We start from the raw sequence: 14847 nt of genomic DNA, 5'->3' as shown, positions 1-14847 counted from the left end.
TAGCACAACTTCGCAACAGCTCCGGGGTTCTGAGTGCAGGGTGTGGAGCTTGCATGGATTCGTCCGAGAACAGGGGACACTTCTTTACACAAAGGGTGGTGGGAGTCTGGCACACGCCATTCTGCCGTTGAGGCCGATACCCTGGCGTCTTTAAAGAAACAGCTCGAGGAGATTGTTCACAGGAGTTATCTCCCAGCAGCCAGATGAACTACGTGGGCTGGGTGGCTCCTCTTGCCTGACACCTTTCTGATGCCTGGAGCCCCTGATACTGACACTGACCCCCGACTTTAACTCCCAGCCTATACAGTGCCCCTTAACGCTGCCGTCAATCCAAAAGCCAGCCTCCCATCGTGGGCAAGCTGTAGCTTCTCACCCACACCTAAACTTAATGTGGCCTTAAACCTGTCTTCAGCTCCAGCAGCTGAAAAACTAAAAAAAAAAAGTTTATTTTTCTTTCTGGGCTTTAAAGAAGTAACCCGCAGTAGGCAAGAGCTGTTCATCAGGCGCCGTCAACAACACACAAACAGACCCCGCCCACACCGCGATAATCCCCTCCCCCTTTATCCCAGAAACCCCTCCCCCCCTTTCCCTGCAGCCGGACGTGACGCAGCGACGAGTTCCCCTTGTGTTTCCTGTGTTCCCTTTTGCTGCAGGTCGGGTAGTGGAACCGAGTCGAGCGCAAGTCGCCGGATCTGGGCCGAAAGTCCGCAGAACGAAACGGGTTGACAGCGGCCCCAGTGGTGAGTGGAGTAGTGGCGGCGGACCGGAGCGGGAGACCCTTGTGGCGAAGGGGGGCAGCTGGGGAGGGCGAGGATAATCCCCGTGCGGCCTTGTTTACATGTCGATCCCCGAGCTCGGGTCAGACGCGGCGGCGGCCTCGTTGTCCGCTGCGGGAACGGAGCGAAGGTGCAGGTCAGCGGTGGGGGGACAGGGAGCAGGGACCGTACCTTAGAGGGGCCGGGGACTGGTTCTGGGTGGACGTGAGGAAGGGGAGAGGTGGGCTTGTGGGGTGAGGGTCCTCTCTTTGTTTTTACTTTCTCGTGTTTGAGAGCGCAGCGAGTTCGAAAGCGCGATGTAAACAAAGCCTGGCTCCGGCCCCTGCCTCCTGTTGCTGCCTCCCCGCCCGCTGAGCCCTGGCGCGCCGGACCTGGGGAGTCGTGCGTGTTGGCCGGTCGGCGGCTCTATTAATAGCCGCGGCCGGAATGTGAGGCGCGCTCAGGACACGGTGTTCCCCGCTGACCGCTGGGTCCCAGCCCGGACGCGGGGATGCTGGCGGCCTGGATACCCACCCCAGCCGGCGCCCGCGTTGCTGAACTCACACGCCCGGCCCAGAGCGAGAGACGAGCGATGTCTCGTCCGTAATACGTGCCGGGGAGCGCCGGCACGGCCGCGTTAAGGAGACGGCGAGAGAGTCGGGTACCGCTGGAGGTTGGAGGGGGTCTTGTGTTCATTGTCTAGTGGCACAGAACGGACAGTCTAGACCCACCCGTTCGAGACAAGCGGCTGGTCACAGTTTCCTGTCCGGAAGCTTGTGGCACACTTCAGTAGGGTGCTTTTTTCCTTACAGAGTTGACCAGAACACCGGGGGTTGCTGTCCTCCTGGTCCCTTTCTTTGGGTTTGGCGTGGTTGGGTTAAAAGGGAAATCGCTACGAGAGGCACAGGCAGACAGCCGAGTTAGCAATGATGATGACAGCGGTGTGTTGTAACCTACTTGGGGCCACCACAGTTCCAGTAAAACGTCCCACTTCCTCCTTCCGAGGAGTCCGGGGTCAGACGATCTGGTTGGCCTCTGTCTCGTGACTCATCCGCGCAGTCCTGGCCAGGCGGCTCGGTGGCTCTGTGGTGGGCTGACGTCCTGTCAGAGGGCACGGGCAGATACCCAAGCACGGTCTCACGTGGCGGGGAAAGAGAGAGCGATACAGCCCGATGGGGACCCTCACGCGGCCGAGTTGCTCACGGCGATTCTCCCTCGTTGGCTCCGAGGTCTCGCCGGCTTTCACGTGTGAAATGTGGCGGCTGTTAGGTGTGGCCTGGGCTGATCTGCGTGTCCAATGGGGGGGGGGTCGTGACAGCTGCAGTGCGGTTTTATATCCGCCCTGATTGGAGAATCCCGCGCCGCTCCAGGCCGCTTTCGGTTCGTGCCCAGCTGTGGGTCCGGGTGAAGGGGTGGGTGGTGGGCTGGAGGCCTGGTCGGAGTGGACGCAGGCGTCGTTGTCCCGGGCGCTGGGCAGTGTCCTGGTGTAAGGACAGGGCTGCGCCGGTCAGCGCCAGGCTGTGGACACGAGAGCACTCCGAGTCTCCGATGTCCTTAAAAAAACGTGTCCTCACTTGGCTCATCTGGTCAAATAAAGGACAACGAGTACATTTAGTGTTTTTGTGAGACATCAGCATCCCGGTAACACTTGTATTGATGTTTGAAGTATTTGAAGTTGGCTGTTATCGTCACTGAGAACTGGATGAATGTGTTCTTCTCTCTCTCCTTCTCCACTATCTCTCTCTCTCTCTTCCTTTGTCCTTCTGTCTCTCCCCCCCCCCCCCTTGCTTCCCTCCTTCTATCCCAGGTCTCTAATTCCTTGGCAAACCAGATCAGGAAAAGAGAACCCAATGAGTGACGGGGGGTGGGACTTCTTCTGCTTCTTCCGCTGCTGCTGCTGTTGAGACGCCGAGGCCGCTGGGAATTGTAGTCCCTGTGCCCCGGGGGTGTGGTTTGTAGTTTTGTCTTGTGCGCCGTGTGTGTGAGAGCGAGTGATGTCCGTGGACATGAACAGCCAGGCCTCCGACAGCAACGAGGAAGACTTCGGTGCCAACTCCGAGGAAGAGGAGGAGGAGGAAGGGGGCGAGGAGGAGGAGGAGACGGGCGACATCGCAGATTATTACGAAGGAGTGGCCAGCGACGTGGAGCAGCAGGGCGCCGATTCGTTTGATCCAGAAGAATACCAGTTCACTTGTCTGACCTACAGGGAGAGCCAGCGAGTGCTAGCTGAGGAGGTCAACACTGTGGCTATAGCACTGAAGGTTAGAGAGCTGAAGGGAGGGTGAGGGAGGGAAGGGTGGGGTGTAGCAACAGCAGCTGTTAATCCAAGCAGAGGCTGGGGGCCTTGCTGAACTATATTGACAGTCTGGAGTCTCTGTAGGTCTGGGCCAGGGTGAAGGGCAGTGGGGGTGGCGAGGAAGACAGCAGTTGTTTGAGTCTGGTTCACACAGTGTCGCAGGAATCATGCGAATGGGACAGACTTGTCTGGGTCGGTCTGTGTGTTTTGGCCCGACCCCCGACTTAACTATTTTAAATTCCTGAAACTCAAAAAGCATCGAAGGGCATTCAACACACTCCCTCTGAGACAGAAGTGGACTTCTGTTGTCCAACTCTCCGCCTGTAAGCTTACAGTAGCACAGGGCCTGTTACTGGCCGGCTCAGTGGCTGATCTGCGTGTGTATTTAAGAGAGGAAAGGTTGGACCTGAGTCTTCGGAGAAGTGGCGTAAGTAAAGCTGGAGTTACAGCTGAATAGTAAAAAGTTTCTCCCTCTTCATCCTTCCAACCTTCTAGGTTCTGCCTGCTGTTGCAAAACTGGTGCTTGTTCATTTCCACTGGCAGGTTTCCGAAATACTGGACAGGTAAGACCTCAGCTGGACTGTGTCATCTCCCACCGACAGGCCTCGCACAGAGAGCGCCGGTCTCGTTGACACTCCTACACTGACGGCCACATCTTGCTGATAAGCCCACATAGCTGCTCACCTTGTCAGACGCCTGCAGAATATTCATCGATAAGTCCTCCTCTCACCGTTTTGCCTGACCTGTCCGCTGGTCTTGGGTTTCAGGTTCAAGTCCAATTCGTCCCAGCTGCTGTGTGAGGCTCGAGTTCAGCCCGGAGCCTGTAAATCTGTGAGTATGCCTCTCCTGCGTTAACGAGCACATGAACGTGTTTATAGGCGCTTCCCCGGTTAATTACCCTCTTTGCGCAAACGTGGTGAAATGCTGAGCCCTGTAATAAGGTGCAAATACACACGGGACCTTGGGAGACAGATTCCCAAGGAAATGTGTCGGCATGCAGAAGGCACAGCGTTGCCTCAGCGTGGCCACTGTTCACGATGACTTGACAGACTGCTCAGTCTCTGCTGTCACTGTCCCTTGCGGTGTTTGTACGCACGTCTCATTTCATGACTCCAAGGTGTGCGGTTTCCCTAGAGGCGGTTCTTTGGACCCGCCAGGTGGCCGGGGATAAGCTGGGTGCCTGTTCTTACGTCACTTTCTCCCCCTGCCTCCCCAGCTCCCTCCCCAGTCCCCGCAGTGCGGCGTGTGTCTGCAGCTCGTCCGCCAGGACTCCCTGCTCGCCCTGCCCTGTCAGCACGCCTTCTGCAAGGCATGCTGGGAGCAGCACTGCACCGTGCTCGTGAAGGATGGCGTGGGCGTGGGTGAGTGCTCGGGGGGGGGGGCGGGAGAGAAGACGGATCAGCAGAGAGGGCAGCAGCCCTTCACCTTACCTCACCTTTTTGCTCATTCTGTTGGAAACCGTGTGTTTGAATTCAGGACTGAGCGCCAAAGCAAATTAACCTCGAGTTTCGGCAAGTCAGTAGGCCACTTCAAGGCATTGGTGAGCCCTGGTGATTTCAGGGCCCGGCAGGAATGGAAACCAGCAGGCACTGGTGTTCTCGGGGACCAAGTTTGGTCATCTCTGTCGTCCACTCCTGGTCCAGGAGGGCCCCTGTGTCTGCTGTTTCTCATTCAAGGACTCTGAGCAGCTTTGATTTGGATCTCTTGTTCACTCAATGTGTCTGGGTTACCGGTGCTCCCTGTGCTGTGCTCATTGGGGATTTTCGGATACCTGTATCCTACTCCCGGTGGACTGCAGCCTTCCAGGATCAGGGGGGTAGATATGTCTGCTCTGGGAGGTGCTGGCTTTGAGGGAGTTGAGCTGGTCCGTCTGTCGGTCAGGAATGTCACGTGCGGCCCCGGACTCGGTCAGCGTCTGTCTGTCTGTCTGCCCCCAGGTATCTCGTGTATGGCCCAGGACTGTGCCCTGCGGATGCCCGAGGACTTCGTGTTCCCTCTGCTGCCGAGCGAGGAGCTGAAGGACAAATACAGACGCTACCTCTTCAGAGACTACGTCGAGGTCCGTCCCTCGCGATCTGCCCGTCTCCCGTCTAACCTGGAGCAGACTGCCCCTCCTGTCTGTGTCTCTGTGACCAGTGCCTCACTCTTCCTCTGTGCTCTTTCCTCGCGTCGTCTTTCTCCAGGCCTGTCCTCTCGCCTCGTTCCCCCTCTCTGATCCTCCTCCCCAGACCCTTTGTCTGGGTCTCTGTCTTTCCCTCGGGAGTCCCCCTTCCCTCCCCTGTGCACGTGGTTCTGAGATGGCCCTGTCTGCACCGTGGCACTGTGCGTGCCTTTGAGATTTCTGGTACAGGCTGTGTAATGACACGCGGCTCGTACCCGAGTTCGGCAGCGTCCCAGGGCACCGAGAAGAACCCAAATGTGGGCGGGCGAGCTAAGCGATCGGAAACGCAGCCCGAAACGCGATCGGAAACGGGCGGGCAAGTTCGTCAACACTGAAGCAGAGCACAAAGGGGAGCTTGGGGGTGGCGTCAAGGGGAAGGTCGTCATGCAGAGGCAGATGTTCGGTACCTGGCTCCCCAGGTCACAGGTGTGTGTGTGGGGGGGGGTAACAGGTGGAATGGATCCTCTCTCAAAGCGGGAAGTCACGGCCGCCGGTTGCCGTGGCAGGAGCGGGTGTAACGCAGCGTGTGCGCACGCGTGTCCCACCGGATCCTGACTGACGCCCCTCCTCTCTGAATCTCAGAGTCATTTCCAGCTGCAGCTGTGTCCGGGGGCGGACTGCCCCATCGTGATCCAGGTCCAGGAGCCGCTGGCCCGCCGGGTCCAGTGCAGCCGCTGCAGCGAGGTCTTCTGGTAATGCCGAGCACCACGTGCGCACGCGTACACACACACACACACAGCACTCTCCCCCCCCCCCCTCCTCCTCCTCGGCACCTTTCTCTCACAGCGGGGGCTCTTCAGAACCAACAGAGAAGCAGGAGCCCGAGAGCACTGGTGGGAGCTATGTGCAACTGCTTTTTCGAACCGACGGCAGGAGGCACTTCTTTACACAAAGGGTGGTGGGGGGGGGGAGTGAGGAACCAGCTGCTGCCTAGCCGTGTTGGTGAAGCCGATACGCTGGCTTTTTTCAAGAAACCGCTGGAGTGGGTCCTGGCGTCGGTTAACTACTACCAATCAAACCACGTGGGCCAACTGGCCTCCTCTCGTTTGTTGGCCTCGTTACACCCTTATCTTACCTCCCCCTCACTCTCTCTCCGGCTCTTCCTGTCCTTCGTCCTGTAACCCCTCTTTTCTTTTCCTCCGCTCTGCCTGTCCGGCTCGTTTTTCCTCCCCGCTCCCCTGCGCCTCAGCTTCAAGTGCCGCCAGATGTACCACGCCCCCACAGACTGCGCCACGATACGGAAGTGGCTGACAAAATGCGCCGACGACTCGGAGACGGCGAACTACATCAGTGCGCACACTAAAGACGTGAGTCGCCGAGAGAGAGAGGGAGGCAGTGTGGGACAGTGGGTAGAGCTGAGAGAGAGAGGGAGGCAGTGTGGGACAGTGGGTAGAGCCGAGAGAGAGAGGCAGTGTGGGACAGTGGGTAGAGCTGAGAGAGAGGGAGGCAGTGTGGGACAGTGGGTAGAGCTGAGAGAGAGAGGGAGGCAGTGTGGGACAGTGGGTAGAGCTGAGAGAGAGGGAGGCAGTGTGGGACAGTGGGTAGAGCTGAGAGAGAGAGGGAGGGAGGCAGTGTGGGACAGTGAGGGGCTGGGACAGCTGGGCATTGTGGTGACTTGTCCATTTGTTTTTCAGTGTCCTAAGTGCAATATCTGCATTGAGAAAAATGGAGGCTGCAACCATATGGTGAGTAATTCTATTTAATCGATCAAAGTCAGTGGTGTCAAGCTATTGATTGTAGTTTAGAAATTTTTACTGATAATATTCTATTTTTTATAATATAATGAAGAATTAATGTGGTCTTTTAGTGTAAAATATTATATAATAATTATATGTAAAACTCGTTCGATGATAACACAGTTTTCAAGCATCTTGATCTCACGAAACGTTGATATATTGTTAAGTGCTTGTATTGATTGTGTCACTGCATGAAGTAACGGCTGTTGTATTGATCTGTTTTTTTCAGCAATGCTCCAAGTGCAAGCATGGTGAGTTGCTCGTAGTCAAGCTCTTTACTTTGTCGCTGTTGTATTCTTGTCGGCGCTGTGTCCCGTGTCGCTGTTGGCTGATAAAGCACAGAGCCGCCGTGCCTCGCAGTGTGTGTTCAATATGCCTTGTGTTGCATTAAACAGACCTCAGAGTCATCGTTCTCCTCTCCTGCTGTCTGCCTTCGTCCCTTCTTCCTCTTTCACCAAATCCCTCTCTCCTGTATCACCACGCCTCCCTCACACTCCTCTCCATCTTTCTCTCCTCCCTTGTCAACCCTCCTTCCCTCTCCCGCATCCTCTCCCTCCCTCCTGTCCCTTTTCCATTCTCTCCCTCTCCCTCACTTTTCCGACTCCTTTCCCGGCACCCCGTCCCGTTCAGATTTCTGCTGGATGTGCCTGGGGGACTGGAAGACCCACGGCAGCGAGTATTATGAGTGCAGCCGCTACAAGGAGAACCCAGACATCGTGAACCAGAGCCAGCAGGCCCAGGCCCGCGAAGCCCTCAAGAAATACCTCTTCTACTTCGAGAGGGTGAGTTTGGGGCCAGCATGGGTGGGGCCAGCATGGGTGGGGCCAGCGGGGGTGGGGCCAGCGGGGGTGGGCGGTGCTGACATGGGCGGGGCCAGTGGGGTGGGCGGGGCCCACGGGGTGGGCGGGGTCAGTCGCTGCTCTCCCTGTGATTGGCTGCAGAGGCGGCCTCCAGTTGGCTCTTCTCATTGGCAGCCAGGCCATGTTGAGGTTGTCCGTCAACTTACCGGTGGCTGTTTCCGGTTCGGTGCATTAGGACCCACATAGACCGCAGGGTGAGCACCCCCTGCTGGCCCCACTAACACCTCTTCCAGCGGCAACCTGTTTTTTCCAGGAGTCTCCCATCCAGGTACTGACCAGGCTCACACCTGCTGGGCTTCAGTGGGCTGATAGAGCCAGTTGTGAGTTTGCAGGGTGATATGGCTCAAGTTCCTTGGTCGCCGTGCTAGTGCGCTGATCCGCCAGGCGTCCTCCCGTGTGTCCCCGCAGTGGGAGAACCACAACAAGAGCCTGCAGCTGGAGGCGCAGACCTACCAGCGCATCCAGGAGAAGATCCAGGAGCGGGTGATGAACAACCTGGGCACCTGGATCGACTGGCAGTACCTGCAGAACGCCGCCAAGCTGCTGGCCAAGGTGGGGCCGCCAGACGCACGCAGGGTGCCCGCGGGCGGAGTGTGTGTGTGTGTGTGTGTGAGAGAGAGTTACTAACTAACGCTTTGCTGTCTGTTCTCAGTGCCGTTACACCCTGCAGTACACCTATCCCTACGCCTACTACATGGAGTCAGGGCCTCGCAAGAAGCTGGTGAGAAATATCTCTCTCTCTCTCTCTCTCTCTCTCTCTCTCTCTCTCAATTCAGTTCAATTCAAGGTGCTTTATTAGCATGACCGATGGGTACAATCAGTGCTGCCAAAGCAAATAAAAATAATATAATTAACACGAAGCGAAACAAAAAATAAAAGTAAAATAAAATCTACAGACATATTACAGACATTTACAACAAAGCCATATCATTACATTTACATGTACTGTATACAGATGGAGCATTACTGGGAGACAGGCTCACTGTTTCTCAGGCTGCGACAGGAGATCACGTACTGGGCTGCCAGTTCAGCTGAGTTCCCTCCTCCCTCTCCCAGTAGGATTGGGAACCGTTGTGATTCTGGCAGGAGTGGGAATTCTGGAATTCGATTTCTGAATTTAGGGAAGGATGTTTCTCTAATCCCAGAGTATCTGTCACAGTGCAGTAGGAAGCACACCTCTGTCTCTATTTCTCCCTGCTGGCAGTGGGAGCACAGCCTGTCCTCTCTGGGCAGCCAGGTCTGCCTGTGTCGCCCGCTCTCTCTGTCTCTCTCTGCTTCTCCCTTCCTGTTCCTTTCGGTCAACTTCTCTCCCTGTCCATCTCTCCTCTCTCTGTTCTCTCTGCCTTTCCTTTTTGGCTTCTGAATTTTCTTTGGATTTCAGACGGACTTTCGGTAGCTTGCCACCACCTAACCTCTCTCTTCCTCCTTCTCTCTCCCAGTTTGAGTACCAGCAGGCCCAGCTGGAGGCGGAGATAGAGAACCTCTCCTGGAAGGTGGAGAGAGCGGACAGCTATGAGAAAGGAGTGGGCGAGGGGGAGCAGAGCGCCAACGACAGAGGGGTGAGGAAGAGGGGGGGACAGGGGGAGCACGGTGGGGTGAGGGAGAGGAGGAGCAGAGCGACAGAGGGGTGAGGGAGAGGAGTGACAGAGGGGTGAGGAAGAGGGGGGGACAGGGGCACCACGTTTGGGTGAGGGAGAGGAGGAGCAGAGCGACAGAGGGGTGAGGGAGAGGAGGCGGAGCGACAGAGGGGTGAGGGAGAGGAGGAGCAGAGTGACAGAGGGGTGAGGAAGAGGGAGGGACAGGGGAGCACGGTGGGGTGAGGGAGAGGAGGAGCAGAGCGACAGAGGGGTGAGGAAGGGGAAGATGTGGTGGGGGGGGGCGCTGTGGTCTTGGGGACAGGAGAGTGGGCAGGAGAAGAAGATGGACATTAGTCTGTGGCTCCCAGCCTGGTCTGACTTCCTCCCTGTTCTCGTTTGGTTTTTCCCCGCTCTTCTGCTCTGGCCCGCCACCCCGCCTCAGGACCTGGAGAACCAGATGCACATCGCCGAGCAGCGGAGACGCACCCTGCTGAAGGATTTCCACGACACCTGAGATCTCCACCCCCTGCGGGGGGGGGCAAGACTGCGGGACTGCGACCCCCACCCCCCTACTCCACCCCCACACACACACAGACACACAAGGCTTCCGTTATGACCCCCTTCGCCCGTCTCAATCCATCCAGTCATCCACCCATCCCTCCCTCCGTCTCTGCCAGAGTGTAGAGGCCTCCCCTCCGAATGGCACAGACACGCGTCCCTCTCCGTCTCGCCCGCCATCTCTCTCCCTCCTCGTCCCTCCGCTCCCCCCCCCCTCTCCTCCGCGGACGCACTACAAGGCCCCCTCGATTCTCGGACTCGCGCCGGCAGACAGACGAGCAGACACACTAACCCAGACAGACAGACAGACAGACAGACAGACAGGCAGGCAGGCGGAGAACTGCCCTGCCCTGCGCGGACAGACCGCTATCAGAACAGCGTAGATGTCTGCAGAAAGAAACAGGTCTCTCTCCCTCCCTCTCTCTCTCTCTCCCCCTCCCTCCCTCTCTCCTGTTCCTCCAGTCCGTTTATCCCTTCTCCAGGTTTTCTTCTTTTTCCTCCTTCGGTTGTTCATCGTTTTGTTTTCCGAGAAATGGCTGTTATCATAGAAGTAGATGATTAAAACAAAAACCGCAAAAAAAAAGCTGTAATTTTCTCAACCGTTGTACATTAATACAGAAATAGAGTTAACTGAAAGAAAAAAAAAGGGTTTTTAAATGACCGCTGGCTTGCGTTTGGTTTGTTCAGATGTTTTAAAAGTAAAACTGAACTTTTTTTTAAAATGCAGTTTAGTGTCTTGTCACTTCTGAGAGTCCAGATCTGTTCGTTCTCCCTGAGCTCAGCAGGGAGGGTTTGCTGTACAGGCTGGTCACTGTGACTGTGACTTAACACCGATAAGGAAACCCCTCACCCTCGTCTGTCCTTTTACCAGCTCGGCAAGAGTCGGGGAAACTAGGCTCGTCGCCCTGTTAATTCTTAGCTTTAATTATTGCTGTGCTTTATATTTTTGAGGGAAAATATTTTGATATGTGATCAAAATATCTTGTGTGTGCGTGTGCTCATTGGTTGTTTTATGCATAAAAGAGCCTGTGCCTGGATGGTCATGAATGATGTCAAGAAATAACCGGCCAAGAGGTTTTTGAATGTCTCCTGTGCGGTACCTGGACCTCACAGTGTGCTACAGGGGGCACCTAGTCAGTGTCGTCTTCGCCAGAGGAGGATTTACAAAGTACTAACTACAGGGGTGTGAAAATGAGACCCACATGTTTTCTGGACTGATATGATTTCATTCATATGCAGTGCTTTTAAGATCGCTGTATAACAAATTTTAGATTTTTTTAAAATAAGAAACAATATTCAGTCTAAATCTTTCCATTATTTGATGTTGTTCCTGTTTCACCAGGGGTGTGAACAGTTTTGGATGGCACTATGTTCACAGTACAGTAAAAGACTGTGTACTGTTGTCGAAAGCTGTGACAACATGAGATTAGTGTCCGTGACTGTGTGTGAGAATGCTGTACTGGCCTGCTGTGTGTGCGCGTCTCCCGGCAATGCTGTAGGCTGGAGCCTGGGCCAAGGTCGAAGGAAGACTGTAGGACATGGCACTGAGGCTCACACTGTCTGTACCTGCAACACAAAACACACCACACTGAGACCTCGCCCACAGCAACACAACACTGAGACTCCGTTCCCGGTAACACAATACACTGAGACCTCGCACACATCAGCACAACAGGCACAGAGGGCCACACACGCAGGGATTTGCCACACGACCAGGAGAGAGGAGGGAGTGCTCTCTTCTCAGCTGTGAGGCCCGGAGAAGACGGGGAAACTGAAGCGGGCATGAACAGACACTGCGGGCACACAGATGCCCTGCTCTGCCCTGCTCTGTCCTCACCTCTGTGCAGGGGCAGTCTGTGCCTGATGGACACCGGGGTCCCCCTGCTGAAAGCAGGAGCTATGTGGTAATCACTTGGCCCTGTTGAGGAAGAGAGAGGAGAGTGGGGGGGGTCACACGTGCTGTAGATCTCGATCTCGAGCTTGGGCACCTGGGAGGGAGTCTGGCTGTTTCCTGCGCAGTCTGCTCCCCAACGTGCCCCCGTCGGGCAGGGCAGCGAAACCAGGGGAATGGAACCCCAGCACGTCCACTGGCTGTATCCTGCAGTCTGGGGACCCCCAGTGCACCCCAGCCCTGTGCCGGGACCCTGAGGAGGAGGAGAGAAGTTGGGGGTCACACGGTGTTGTCTCAGGGTGATGTAATGATGAGCAGGGACTGTTGTTCTGTGTCCTTTCTGGGGGCGCTGGCTGGTTTTTGGAGGTCTCTCCCTGTCCATTGCTGTGTTTAGACTCTACCTGCAGTGTATGTGGGTGCATGCGCACCTGTCTGCCAGTAGCTGACACTACGCAGCGGGAGAAAGTAAGGGGTTTTTTCCATGCTGAAAAAAACAAGAAAGAGAACACCTGAAGAAGGCTCCACGGCCGAAACGTTGTGTTCTCTTTCTTCTTTTTTTTCAGCATGGAATAAACCTATTACTTGTTCCTTTGCAGCCTACGCATGCTGACGCAGCTCCCCACCTGAACTACTACGCAGCAGGTCCTGGGGAGTCCCTACCTGGAAGGAAACACAGAATTGACTTTTTGCTGCTGACCTGTTAGCGCTTTGTTTCTGTTTCAGCGAGCGCCGTGCAGCTCGGGCAGCCTGTCGGTCTCTCTCGCCGAGGCTGGACAGGAGGACAGGGGTTCGGGTCTTCAGGGCTTTTGTGCGGCGCCGCCAGAGCAGACCGAGAGAGGTGTCGTGCTGTGGTGCTCCTGGGACATCTGTGAAAGAGACGGAGGGAGGGAGGGAGGAGAGAGACGGGGAGACAAAAGGCACAGGGCAGAGATGGAGGGAGAGAGGGATAGAGGTGAGAAACAAGGCAGAGAGAGATGGGATGGCCACATGCAGGTTGCTACATAACTGCACACCAGGGAGGACACCTCTGACCTCCACTGATAAAACACTTGCCCTTATACGGAGTCCCACCAGCCCCAGACCCCTGACCTGCAGTCCTGCTCGGCGCACGGCGCCCCTTTATGGTGAAACTGGGTCCCTGCAATCCAGTTGTGGGATAGTAGCTGGCTGGGCCAGGCAGCGGGAGTCCTGGGACAGACGGAAGAGCAGGCCGGCAGCCCAGTAAAGTTCGTTCTCCTTTAGTCCAGTACTGTGAACAGGCAGCATGCATGCAAACCACGAGTTCAGTCCAGCATTCTGCAGGAATAAGTACAGTTCAGTTCAGCCTAAGGGTGAAATCAGATGAATAACAAGCTTTTTGTTTTTAATTGGTTGGAACCCTGAAGCCCATGGCTCACAAGCAATCCCCATAAGAACCGGTCTGCAGTCTGATTCTGTCTTTTTCAGCCCCCTATTAAATCTGGCAGAGTTCCTCTCCAATGAATTCGATTCTCACCCAGGCTGCCGAGCGGAGTTTCTCCTTCACGCAGGATCTGGGATCCCACTGGGCTGCGCAGCACTGCAAGACGCAGATAGAGTCATGCATAGACAGAGACAGACAGACACAGAGACAGAGAGAGACACAAACGGGGTCATACATAGACAGGGACAGATACATAGTCACAGACACAAAGGCACGGTAGATGGGATAACGGTCATGCAGACGCAGACGCAGACGCAGACGCAGACGCAGACGCAGACGCAGACGCAGACGCAGACGCAGACGCAGACGCAGACACTGACACTGGAGCACAGTCCCGACAGGAACAGAGCCAGGTTGCAGACAGACAGACACAGCTGTGTGCCTTTGCCACATGGCTGGACCTCAGCACTGCTGAGAGAGTATCGGAGAAGCGCTTGCTGTCACATGTGTTTCCACACACTCCCCCTCCAGGAAAATCGCTTTACAAACAGGTTTTGTTGTAGCTGTCACCTCTCCGCTGGGCTCTCGGCACGCTCTGTCTCTCCTCTTCCTCCTCCTTCCCCTGTCTTCCTTTTTCACTCCCTCCGTCATCTCCTGTCCTCTCTTCTGCTCCTGTCCATGCATGGCCATCTCCTGCCATCCCTCCTCCTCTCTCCCTCTCTCTCCCACTCCATTTGTGTATTTACAAAGTCTCTGGAGGTGTTGATCCTAAAGGCATGAGGCTACTCTCCCTGCTCCTTCTGTCACAGTAAAGATTCCAGCCCCCTGTACCTGGCACAGATCCTATGACATCATCAGGTGACATGTCATGATGTCAATCCTAACGCATTTAATTATTTTGTATTAAAAGATGCTGTGCTGTGTTAAAAGATGCTTTGTGATTCTGTAGCTGTATCTGTAACACATATATGATGTATAAAAGTTTTATTACAGTGTTGTCAAAGCAATTACAATAAGCATGACATTTATAAACATTCTCAACTTGGGGAAATCAAATTGGTTTCTTCTGGCCAGACTGTGGTCACTGAGCCTGTCCTCTCTGGACAGCCAGGTCTACCTGTGTCCAGTGTCTGTGTCCAGGCTGTGGTCACTGAGCCTGTCCTCCTGGACAGCCAGGTCTGCCTGTGTCCAGTTTCAATGCTGTGGTCACTTCTATGTTCTTTATGTATTTGATCGTGTCTCATGTCTCTCTTCGTTCTTTTACAACCTGGTCCGATAGTTGGACAGGGTGTATTGTATTTTTAGAGCCTGGTGGCATTTCAGTCGGTGAGGTAGTGTTGCAGAGCTTGTGCTGTGATTTGCTGGATTTTGATTTACGGGTCTTTTGCAGCGGAAATCCCATCCGCCTCTGTCCGCTCTCTCTGCCGTCTGGAGCCCGCCTACTTACACACGCTTCCCTGCCCGCCGAGTGAGAGGCGGGGTCACAGTCCCTGTGTCCAATCACAAGTGCCTGAAGCCTCCTTCCTTCCCGCCCACCTAGGGGGCGTGGTGTAAAGCGAATGCCGCTAAGGTAACCCAACTCAGCGGAAGTGACGCCAGGGCTCGTGGGTC

General features: G+C 55.4%; 2 protein-coding genes across 4 annotated transcripts; one reads left to right on the top strand and one right to left on the bottom strand.

The window, feature by feature from the left end:
• Positions 1 to 582: 582 nt before the first annotated feature.
• On the top strand, positions 583 to 10665 carry arih2 (ariadne homolog 2 (Drosophila)). 2 transcript variants are annotated; one of them, XM_088637117.1, is made up of 15 exons: positions 583 to 740; positions 2563 to 3016; positions 3547 to 3614; positions 3819 to 3882; positions 4268 to 4412; positions 4989 to 5110; positions 5795 to 5904; positions 6402 to 6519; positions 6847 to 6897; positions 7178 to 7199; positions 7579 to 7730; positions 8217 to 8360; positions 8461 to 8529; positions 9248 to 9367; positions 9828 to 10665. In XM_088637117.1, the coding sequence occupies exons 2-15, from the start codon at positions 2750 to 2752 to the stop codon at positions 9897 to 9899; spliced, it is 1524 nt and encodes a 507-aa protein (XP_088493243.1). In that variant the 5' UTR covers positions 583 to 740; positions 2563 to 2749; the 3' UTR covers positions 9900 to 10665. The 2 variants fall into 2 exon arrangements, with proteins under 2 accessions (XP_088493243.1, XP_088493245.1); XM_088637119.1 differs by lacking the exon at positions 583 to 740 and adding an exon at positions 755 to 912.
• Positions 10666 to 11245: 580 nt separating this feature from the next.
• LOC148662205 (uncharacterized) lies at positions 11246 to 14717 on the bottom strand. 2 transcript variants are annotated; one of them, XR_015939684.1, is made up of 7 exons: positions 13807 to 14717; positions 13330 to 13392; positions 12924 to 13130; positions 12532 to 12700; positions 11932 to 12087; positions 11781 to 11861; positions 11246 to 11509 (listed from the first exon to the last, which is right to left on the bottom strand). XR_015939684.1 is itself a non-coding variant. In XM_088637121.1 (6 exons), exons 1-6 carry the CDS (start codon positions 13934 to 13936, stop codon positions 11852 to 11854), a joined length of 735 nt encoding a protein of 244 aa, XP_088493247.1. In that variant the 5' UTR covers positions 13937 to 14717; the 3' UTR covers positions 11246 to 11851. The 2 variants fall into 2 exon arrangements, 1 of the variants encoding a protein (XP_088493247.1); XM_088637121.1 differs by having other exon boundaries at positions 11246 to 11861.
• Between the last annotated feature and the right edge of the window lie 130 nt (positions 14718 to 14847).

This window comes from Lepisosteus platostomus, chromosome 6 (genome assembly GCF_059453375.1).
Source record: "Lepisosteus platostomus isolate fLepPlt1 chromosome 6, fLepPlt1.hap1, whole genome shotgun sequence".
Taxonomy (NCBI): Eukaryota; Metazoa; Chordata; class Actinopteri; order Semionotiformes; family Lepisosteidae; genus Lepisosteus; species Lepisosteus platostomus.
The sequence above is the reverse complement of the archived record's forward strand: the minus strand, read 5'-3'. Positions and strand labels throughout refer to the sequence as shown.

Coding starts and splice junctions, on each gene's coding strand:
- arih2 (XM_088637117.1), top strand. CDS start 2,750: ATGTCCGTGGACATGAACAGCCAGGCCTCCGACAGCAACGAGGAAGAC. Junction 3,017..3,546: donor CTGTGGCTATAGCACTGAAG/GTTAGAGAGCTG, acceptor CCAACCTTCTAG/GTTCTGCCTGCTGTTGCAAA. Junction 5,905..6,401: donor CGCTGCAGCGAGGTCTTCTG/GTAATGCCGAGC, acceptor CCTGCGCCTCAG/CTTCAAGTGCCGCCAGATGT.
- LOC148662205 (XM_088637121.1), bottom strand. CDS start 13,936: ATGGCAGGAGATGGCCATGCATGGACAGGAGCAGAAGAGAGGACAGGA. Junction 13,393..13,806: donor GCCGAGAGCCCAGCGGAGAG/GTGACAGCTACA, acceptor TGCGTCTTGCAG/TGCTGCGCAGCCCAGTGGGA. Junction 13,131..13,329: donor AACTCCGCTCGGCAGCCTGG/GTGAGAATCGAA, acceptor TTATTCCTGCAG/AATGCTGGACTGAACTCGTG.